Source organism: Helianthus annuus, chromosome 5 (assembly GCF_002127325.2).
Source record: "Helianthus annuus cultivar XRQ/B chromosome 5, HanXRQr2.0-SUNRISE, whole genome shotgun sequence".
NCBI lineage: Eukaryota > Viridiplantae > Streptophyta > Magnoliopsida > Asterales > Asteraceae > Helianthus > Helianthus annuus.
In genome coordinates this window covers 156,831,401-156,842,614 of record NC_035437.2, presented here as the reverse complement: position 1 = coordinate 156,842,614, position 11,214 = coordinate 156,831,401, and the positions used below count along the sequence as shown (strand labels likewise).

The following is an 11,214-nucleotide window of genomic DNA, read 5'->3' as shown; positions in this document are numbered from 1 at the left end:
TGCATTCATGGGGAAGAACGCTCTCTAATGGGTTCAGTAAGTGGTGGAGGGGAAAGGGAGGGCATCCAGACATTCGTGGCGTGACAACGCCTTTGGAGCATGTTTTTTGGTGGTGACGCTCTTATCATTTAAAATCCAAATACAAATAAACACTTTTATATCATACATGCAAGACTAACCTTTTCATGTGTGATGAAAAGTAGTTAGTGTCTTGATTACTTTTTGTTACGTTAGAATATGAATATTACTGCAAGAGTACAGATTATGAGTTGAAATAAATCAACACCTATCTAGCCAAATCAAAATGTCTTTTTAGCGTTAATTTTAATCTAGATTATGAGTCAAGATTTCCATACCAAAAGCAGCATTTTCCAAAAAATCAGCAAATAATCTCCATCCATTCGGATTAGCAGCATAATGCCGGCCAAATTTTGACAAAAAGATTTTGCTTAAATACCCGATCCAATCCTTGAGTACCCAATTCACAGCTGCAGCAGTTGGAATTGCCCCTTTTCCCAACCTTACCGCGTATAGCAAAGACTATAGGATATGAACAATATCAAAATTATTTCTAATATTATCATCGTCGTTATCATTATTATTATTAGTATTAGTATTACTATTAATATTATTACTATTATTATTTATAATATTACTGTTATTAAGATTTTCTATAGTATTATTATTATTATTAAGGGTCTAAAAAACGATAAAAGAGGCGTAGAAGATGGTGACCAACCGTAAATGCAACCAAACATTGCACGCGGGCCGTCAAAACTGACCCCACTTCATCGCCGGCTCACCATGCATGACGATTAAGTCGTACTGACATACTCCCCGGGTTGTTCATATAAATGTTTCCCATCCTTTATCATAACCTTATATTCATTCCACTCCATCTATTAGAAGAAAAACCGACAATCATATGTTTTTCATGTTTAAAAAAGGAACAAAAATTAGTGGATGAAAAGTGACGTACGGCCGAGATACTTGAGGCATCGTTGTCGATATTTTGATCTTGGACCAGCTAATACAATATATGGGTCCCGTTTATTTTATTAGAGAAAAAACTCATCATGCCTGGCTAAACAAACAAACAACCATGTTAACATATTATGACTCTAAAATCATTTAAAATCAGAAAAAAATTTACCATCAAATATTCCAAATCTTAGCTAAGCCATTTTGTGAACCGGTGTCAAGAAGCCTCTCATCCATCTGCAAATAGTTCGTGATGTTGATGCATTATAGAATTTACGGGTTATGTTTGGTTCTTATGAAATTCAAAGATCCAGATTCTCTCTAAATCTAAACACAAAAAAAGTAAATCAAAACTTTCTAATAGACAAAAAAAAAAAAAAAACAAACCTCAGTTGTCCGACCAAAAGCATTCCACGTTCAGACACCATCAAATGAATATAGTCCTTCAAGCCCTAGAAAAAAGACGCGCAGGTAGAATTCTTTCAATTCGGTGCTTATCATCAAAATACTTCTTGCTAACATGAATCCGTTATGGAACAACAACAAAGATGTGAGGTAGATTATATGTGAAGAAACAAAATAACATCAGAAAGAGAAATAAAAAGAATAAAATTAAAACCTACGCTAAGAAAAATAGATTGAAGGGTAAAAACACATACCTTCAATAGCGGTAGAAGATCTGATTAGAGAGAAGAGAAATCGCTGTGACGTCCAGAAAGGTTGAGTGGATCTAGGATTTGGTTTTAGGGTTGTGGAGAATGTTGAAGAGTATGAAAGAAGAATTAGAAAAAAAAGACATATATAAAGGATCCATCATGATTGATCCAAACCCAAAAGTCCGACCCAACGCTTTCCGGATCCCGTGTCCATTGTGAATTAGTGTGTGTATTGAGAAATCAGAATGGATTCCCTCCCAAACTCACAAAACACCTCAACCATAGGTTGCCACATATCATCAAAAAGCTCCAAAATGACATGCCACATGACCAAAATCCATCTCATTTATATATATAGGGTAATGCTAGACAGAAAACCCTCAAATTCTTAGAAAACTCTGGAAACCCAAATCTCCCCCCCAATTTTACACAACCTCCCGACATTTTTTTTTTTTTGAAAAAAAGATACACATGTAATATACATGTTTTAGAGTGTTTTGGGCCAAAAAAAAAACAAAAAAGCGCCGAAGGGATTTTTTTTAAAAAAATAAACAAAATTCAGTTCCTAACATGTGTTAGACAAAAATGCTGAAAGTTGCTGAAATTTTTTTTTTTAAATTATCCCTTCGGCGCTTTTTTGATTTTTTTGGCCCAAAACTCTTAAAAACATGTATATTACATGTGTTATTTTTTTTCAAAAAAAAATAATGTCGGGAGGTTGGGTTTTCTAGGGTTTTTTATATAGATAGGGTTTTCTATCTAGCCCTACCCTATATATATATATATACTACTAAAGGGTATTTGGATTATGACAGTAATACTAAGAAAGAGGAAGAAAAAAAAGGATTTAAAAATTATGGTGATTTGATAAGCACATATTATGAGTTTGGAAAAATAGAGCAACACCACTAAGAGAACAAAACACATTTTAGAAGAGTTATCAAAACTTCATCTTCTTCGTGTGCTTATTAGAACATCACTTTGTTTCTTGTGGGTTCCATGATTTCTTATGGTTTCCAAATTATGTGGGAGTTAAATAAATGTATCTAGCAACAAATAGAAAACTAAAATAACTTACATGCGGAATTCAAATAGCGTCAGCAAATGAATGACGAAGAGTAGAGCAGGGCGTCGCGGTGTTCCTCGTGGCTTCAAACCGGTTCGTGAGGTTAGCGGGTGGAGACACCGATCAGTTACGTACGGGAAGCATGGAGTTTAGTTTTTTTATACGACAACTAAGACGTTGGACCAGAAACAAAGGCTTGGATTACCGGGATGTCTGGTGAAAATTTGAAGGAAGGTGGTGACTACTTTGGGATCATCATGTGTTCGCAAAATTATTACCTTTAACTGAGAAGTATGATTATTATATCGGTTACTTGTTGTAGTGTTTTTTATGGGCATTGAAAGCATACAACGATTGGTGATCGTTTGAAGAATTATGAGACCTTCAATTTCTTTTAAGCCATCATACTTTATTGCAATTCATGGTTCACTTTTAATACAAATGTATTTAAGAGGCTAATAATGAAGGTTGTAAAAAAGTTGATATAACTAAATTTTTAAGTATATATAGATGATAGTTCGCATATATGAGTTACATAAATACGATATTAAAAGATACATTCGGATTGTTACATTTTTAGTAACTTTTTATTTCAATTAAACTTACCTATTGTTTAGGTTTTCCATGAGGGGTGATAACCGTGTTCCTAAGACTATGTGTAGTGGTGAAGAATTATAATGCCCCCACTATGGGGCATTATCCGACACGTGTCATCCCAGTCAGCATGGGGCATTATAGCAAAAGTGGTGTAGTGGGCATAATGCCTAATAATGCCCCTTCCAATTATTAAAAAGGATTAAAAAAACAAACTTATTCAAAAAGCTGAATAGTCATCCACTAATCTCTCTTCCCATTGGTCAGTCAAAGTTCTACACTCAACCAACTTGTTTGCTTTGAGCGTTTTAAAGAAAACGCCGGGAGAAATTTTTTTTCAAAAATTTTACAAAGTAACGCCCCATGTAATGGTGGGGGAGGCGTTTTTGGGCGTTTTTTTTGAAATTTTTTTAAAGAAAACGCTCCACTACACATGGTCTAAGCCAATTATAGTTAATAGTTTTGAGTTGATAAATCCGAACACGACGACTTGTATGTTGATTTGTGTATATGTCAACTTTAACCGAAACACACCTAGACCAGTTTAATCTTCACACAAGTAAATGAATAGACAAACATAACAAGTAAAATCATGCTTAGGCTAGAGGGTATAGTGATGGTCCTTCAAGAGAGGATGATCCGCCACGTAGGCGCCACATCATAGTCCTCCCAAGATGGTCCATCCCACAAAACTAGAGAGTATGGAGGATGGTCCTAGATGATTCTACCCCACAAAATTATGTACAAGTATTAATGCCTAATGTACAAATCTCATTCACAAACAAACAAACAAAGCCGGGCCCACCATTTGGATCGTCCTAGACGTCCATATCTTGACGTTGAAGACATATATCCAACCGTGTCAAACATTTTGTGGGGACGGGGGGGGGGGGGGGGGGGGGGAGGGGATGGGTCGACGCCGGCGCCGGACCGAGACGGGGTGGGGGGCCGGGACCATACCGTGGAGCCTTATATAACACAAATACAAGTGTTGTAACACATATATCCAACCGTGTCAAACATGTTGGTGAATGATAACAAATAGGCCAAAAGGATTATAGCCTTATAAATATCCTTCTGTTCTTTTATTTCAATTTTAACATGCTAGTTGTTATATTCTTTCCAATTTAATTTTAACAAATTTGAGAAGTTAAAATGTTTTATTTAAGCACCAAACATATCAACAAAATAAAAAAATATATATATATATAACATTTATTATTGGTTAAATGGTTAGACATCACACCATCAAATCACTAATTTCAAATTAACCAAATTGAATAACCTCCTATTAACCACAGTTACTTCTCCCACGTGCAACTTAACCATGGTTAACCCTCCTCACACACAACTCGCATTTTATATTCACAGAGTATAAAACCCACGTCCACTAGATGACAGTTTTCCCCAAACCCTAATTCTTCTCTCTCTACAAAAAGTTTCTCTCTCTACATTCATATACATACAGATTTCCGCTTACATGCACACTTCTCGGAGCTGATCATCCTCTCTCTCTTCCTCGATCGTGCCATCATTCTCTCAGCTGCAGATTCAAAGGTTCCATTCGTATTTTAACTTTCATTTTCGCATCTATTTTATTCATATAAAGTTTGATCTTCTCTGCCTTTTTTGTCTCAACAATCTGAGGTTCCATTGGATTGAATGCATATTTGCACAGTAACTGCTTAATTTAATACTGTTTGAGCTCATTACAACTAATTTTTGGCAAAATATCGTGAAATTAGATCAGAAACAGTGAAAACACTTTCCGTTTTTGTTCTGTATTGGTTTTGTAATCGAGGCTATCAATTTCAATCTGTTTTCATATAAAAATTTGTCGATCTGAACTTTTTCAACACTTTTTCAATAAGATGTACGTGTTTGTCCATTGAATAAAGCGATTTACCGAAGCGGAAACTCAGTAGTCAAAACTTGTTCATGATTCGGCGGTAGAATTTTGTTGTTTTGCTTTTTCTTACAATTTGATTGATTCGATGTTTACTCTTATACTGTGTGTGTACTAATTAATATTATTATATATCTATCTCGTGTTGTTGCAGTACATATATCAGTCATTCAGTCGCCATTTCAATCTCTTCATGTAATAATAATCCATAAAGTCAAAGATCCATTCTCGATTCACCGATCTGCAACTGATCTTCACGATTTCTTCGTACAAACTGTTCGTCGCATGCTTGTATTCACTATTCATCATCGGAGTTTACCTCCGATTTGATATAAATGATATAGATCTGATAACCGTTACATGTTCCGATGAGTTTGACGTCCGTTAACGGTTTGCGGAAGAAGTCGTTATCGTTAACGGTGCTAGTGGTGGTTGCCTTCGTTGTTACAGGTGTGTTAATCTATTTTATTAAATCGTGTTATTAAATGTTTTCATCTATCCGTTATTAAATTCAACTTTGATGTTATCATGTTCATTGTTCAGACACGATGATTATGGATACCGTTCCGTAATAATATCGTCATAATTTTGTCTGATTAATTGAATGGATAACAATGATTTACGTTTTATTTCTTCATCTACCGACGTATTTATTGTCAGGCACGTTAACGTTACGATCCGGTAGCATTTTGATGGAGCCTCTGAGTACAATTGTTGTTGCAAAGAGTACAACCTACAACAGCAAGCTGCATCGCAAGCTTCTTCATCATCATAATCATCATCATCATCATCATCATCATCATCATCACGGTAATCTCAACAAAATCCTACCTCTAGATTCATTAATTGTTCATTAAATCTATTTCGTCATCATAAATTAATACAAAATAATACTACTGTAAGTATAGTAACGTATTAAATAATAATAATAATAATAATAATGGTACAAGTGTGTGTGAGGTAAAATTTGGTATCTGTGGTGAGCACCGGCGGTGTGTCGGTATTCTCCGGTGATTTTTCTTTGCTTAAACGCTGCAAGCCTCCTGCAGTGCTGCACTGTGAGCTCTGGTGAAATGGCACAGAGCCTCTTTGCTCGGATATATTGGTGTTGTGGTACGGTTTTTGCCGTATTGATGGTGGTGGTGGTGCACGTATGTTTTGTTCTACTGGTCGATTTTTTACATGCTGGTTTTTTGCCCTCATCTGGTCCCCATTTGATAACCACCAACCCCCATGCAAATCACCGTTTTAACCAACATTTTACACCGTTTTCATTTAATAAACTTTGTTAAAAATATAATTATTTTGAAGAGCATTGTATATATATATATGCATTGAAAATTTGTGTTTTTAGAAAGATTTAATATTGCCAGTTTTTTGTGATTTTCCAAAATTTATATTTTTAACATGATAATTTTTGGTTGATGATTTTTATGTAACTAATAACACTTAATGTAAATCAGTTCCTCGAGGACTAAATTATAGAGTAAAAAGATTATATGTAGCCTGTGAGTATTAATTTCATTAAATTAAATAGCTTTTGGGATTTGTATTTCAATCGAAAATATGCATATTTTGTTGAAAGGTAGCGTTAGTAGCCTGCGCATGTCAGCTAGCCAAGCATCTATGCCTCGTTTATAAGAAATGTTAAATGTTAAATATACTGTTATCTTGCTTAATAATCATTTTCTGATTGATTTAGATGCTTTCATATTATATAAATCTTATGCCTTATTTGATAGAACTTTTGACAATTGAAAACTACTTAACAGTCAAACTTACTAACTTAGCACTATTGAATATAAACTTTTGACACTATTTAGTGACGTAGGTGGTCAATTTATAAGAATATTTGATGCCTTTATTCAGGACTAGAGAAATTTTACCTTTTCAGTTATATTTTTCTTTTTTAAAAATGTAAAGAAAAAAAGGTTCTACAATTGGTTATGGATTTAGTTAAAACTTATAGTTTATTTTTGAAACCTAATTAGTAAATCACAAGAGAACTAATTAAAGAAACAAACAGGGATACAAAATACATATATACATAAAGCATATCATTTATTCCAAGTTACTTTTTTTTTTTAATATTGTTATTTGGAAATAAAAAAAAAAAGTGATAATAAAAAGGTGATTAACACAAAGTACCTCCGGACAAAAACAGTAAACGTAAATTTTTGTTCTCACTGGAAACCAAAATTGTTGACTTTTCACCAATTTTGCCTTTTTCGTGTAAGGATATTGCAATAAAGGCATCTTATTTTGTTTGTGCAGCAAAAGTACTGGAACCAGACCGAATATGGGGAGACAAATGTTCTATGTCCGACATTGTCATCAACCAGGGTCCCACAGACCCCCTTCCAAGTGGCATTCCCACTTACACCGTCGAGATCATGAACGTTTGCACCACCGGCTGCGACATCTCCGGCATCCACCTCAGCTGCGGTTGGTTTAGCTCCGCCAGGCTCATCAACCCACGCGTCTTTCGACGCCTACACTATGACGACTGCCTTGTTAATAACGGCAAACCGCTAGTTAATGGCCACACCATCTCATTTCAATATGCCAACACGTTCCCTTATCAACTCGCTGTTTCCTCCGTTATATGTTGACCGACCAATCGGTTTCTAACACGTACCAAGTCCAGTTACACAAGTGGCATTATGAGATGTTTAAGTTAAGGGTCCAAAATGAGACGAGAGTTACCTTGAAAGTGAAAGCAAAGAGGAAAGAGTTTAAATGTAGTTCAGTTTGTAGCTAGGGGAGACACTTGTACATGAGATGATTAGATCTGAAATTTTGGTAGCGAGATATATAAATCATATTACTATATATGTGTAGTTTTAAACAATCTGTCACACACTTGCCGCATTCACTCACTCACCATCTACTTAATCAATACTCCCAAACTTTTTTCAGACAATCAATCTATCTTAAAAGCATTCATCTAATTTTCACACCATTATCATCTTTTACGGTTATTTTTTTCACCACTTTCTAATGCTTAATGAGAATTCTAAAGTTAAGCGCTTTTTTAAAAGAAAAAAAGTCTGAGCTATCTTTGGCGAAACCATTAATAATAACAATCTTTGGACAAAATTTTGAAACGAAACAACACATCTTTGGACGAAAGTTATATCGGCAATACATGGTAGGAGACGCACATACCCTACCATTCCCATGAAGAATTCGGTAACAGGAGTGTGGAAAAACATTGTACAAATAGGAAAGGGATCAAACCTCAAGCTGGCGGATGTAGAAAAAAGGTTGGAGGTGCAGTTAGGCTGTGGGAATAAGAGCTTTTTTTGGTTAGACAAATGGGCAGGAGACTTTTCATTAATGGATCAGTTTCCTAATCTCTTTACCTTACAATCTGAGAAAACCAGTCTAGTTCGGCATAGTTACAGCCTTATAAACGGTCAAGTCTCTTGGATATGGGGTGGCGAGGCAGTGGCTACTTCACCGAATACAGCGAGATTATGGGAGGAATGTAAAAAACTGTTAGAACATGTTGTATTAAATGAGAAATCGGACAGGTGGCTTTGGAGACAGGATGATGGACGAGAAGAATTCACTGTTAGTAACCTGAGATCAGAACTGGATGGCATTACTATGATCCCAGTAACACAGGTACTCAAATGGATTAGCTGGATTCCGAAGAAAATAAATTGTTTTTTTATGGCGGGCGGTGTTGGATCGAATTCCGACAAGAGATGCATTAGCGATTAGGAACATACATATCCCTACGGCTACGTGTGTGTTATGTAATATAAGCAACGAATCGGTTGATCATTTATTAATTTCTTATCAATATGCTCAACTGATTTGGACGGCGATCTCGATGTGGGTTAAAATTCCTCTTCAGAGAGATATCTATTCAGCCTGGTGGGTCTAATGGAACACGTTGAATCACACAGTTCATCACAAGATAAAAAGAAGGCGGTTTACTTGATTATTGCGGCGACATGTTGGACAATATGGCGGATTAGAAACAACGGTATTTTCAATTGCAAGACAACACAGGTTTCAAGGGCAGTTGGCGATATTTGTAGGACAACCGTTCACAAAATAAATAAAATAACAATTTTATTAATAAACAAACTGATTGCAATACATAAAGAGGAACAGATGTAAACTGAAAGAAATTACAATACAAGAAATGTAAATTAAACTAAGAACAGGTTACAAGAAAACAACGGTGACTGAGGCACGTGAAGATCACGCTTCCCTTAAAACAGATTTCGGGCCACCCATGTGAACCCGTCTGTTTCCCAGGGTACAACAGCCTAAGCAGATTGTACTGCCGGGATTAGCCTAGCACCTGAAAAAATACCTGAAACAAGAGTGCGTAGAGATTCAAGATTAGGGAAATCGTTTGAAGCTGTGTGTGTGGTATGAACCATACGAATTTTAGTGTGTCTAAAACAAAGCACAAAGCTTTGTATTTATACTGATTAGAATTCGAATAAGATAACTGAATATTGAATGCACCCTTCAATAAAATCAGTTATAGAATTCAATAGCACAATGAATTCTGAAACCTATAAAATAAATTTAGAATTCAATGGCATAATAAATTCTGTAACTCAAACATTTGACTGGTAGAGTTTGAACAGTCTCTAGTTGACAACACCCGGCCAAAACACATATAAAAAAAATACTAAAGGCGGCTCCAAGCGGCTCGCGGCGATGCGAGCGTGCGAAGTGCGCCATCAAAGCGCCCCCGTCCCGGTCACGGGCCCGAGCACGGGCGCGTGTCGGGTGCTTCGCACCCTCCTAGCTACCACTGGGTGTGAGTTGTCACACAAGAATACATTCCTGTAGAAAGTTCTAATTATAAATCCACAAAAGATTTATCTCTCCACCTATGTGGGACAAACTCAATTTCTCACATGTTTATGGTTCCAACACACAAACTTAATGCACAAGATCTCTCGTTCATCTTGGCTTAAATATTAAAAATTAATTATATTAACTCATAATATAATATTAATTATTAAATTTCCAACAATTAAAGCACTCTCATTTCTATGGGTTAGTGTAAGGGCTGGAAGAAAGGACTTAGAATTGAAAGATTGGGAGACTTCAGTTGTTTCAAATGAAGTGTTTGTAAATTCCTACTGTTTGTTTTCTTTTCTTTCTGCCTTGCTGTACATGTACTTTATGCCTTAGCATCTTGCTAAGGTTTTGTATCCCTTTGTTTCTTTTATAAAATCGTCTCTTTTCAAAAAAAATTAATAATAACAATCTAAAATCTTCTAGTTGAAGATATATAGAAATGTAAATACAATGGTAAGTACCTTAAACCTATTGAAGATAGGGTTGTAAGCGAACTAAACAGATGAGGCAATTATGTTAGTTTGTTAAACTTTTCGTGGACAAACGAACACTTCATAAAGACATAACCAAACCGAATTTCGTGTTTGTGTCACTTCCTTTCACAAACTAAGAGCATTTGCATGCCTTCTACTAAATTACGAGGGTGATTTTTATATTATAAGGCGGGGGTGTGGTTTAAAGCCCCTAGGGGTTTTATAGTGCCACGTCAGATCCACATTAGCGTCATGCCACATAGGGGGCTTTAAAGCCCCTCCATTTAACTTCCATACAATGGTTTAAAGCCTTCTATCAAACAAAATGCAAAAAAAAAAAGCAAAAGATTTGATTGGTTGAAAAAAATGGGCCCCACCTGCACACCCCTATAGCGCTCATTATTGGGCTAGTGGAGCTTCGATGGTGCCCCCTTTGGCGCGCAGGGGATGGGATGGAGCCGCTATAGGGTGCTAACGGACTGATGTGGCAGGGGCAGTATACCACACCCCCTGGCCTAAAAAGTGGTTGTAAGAGTAGGGGAGATAAATTGTTATTATTTATGTGTATATCTAAAGGGACATTGTTAATCCTTTATAATTTTTTAATATATTTTGAAGGTTGATGTGAGTACAAGAGAGAAAATAATGATAACAATATAAAAAATACTATTTAATTGAAAAAATAGAGAAAATATAGTT

At 35.8% G+C, this 11,214-nt stretch overlaps 1 protein-coding gene across 1 annotated transcript; it reads left to right on the top strand.

Annotated features, from left to right (window-relative positions):
- Positions 1 to 4,699: 4,699 nt before the first annotated feature.
- LOC110939359 (protein TAPETUM DETERMINANT 1) lies at positions 4,700 to 8,035 on the top strand. The gene is made up of 4 exons (XM_022181025.1): positions 4,700 to 4,854; positions 5,358 to 5,653; positions 5,864 to 6,013; positions 7,478 to 8,035. Exons 2-4 carry the CDS (start codon positions 5,572 to 5,574, stop codon positions 7,813 to 7,815), a joined length of 570 nt encoding a protein of 189 aa, XP_022036717.1. The 5' UTR covers positions 4,700 to 4,854; positions 5,358 to 5,571; the 3' UTR covers positions 7,816 to 8,035.
- Positions 8,036 to 11,214: the final 3,179 nt, after the last annotated feature.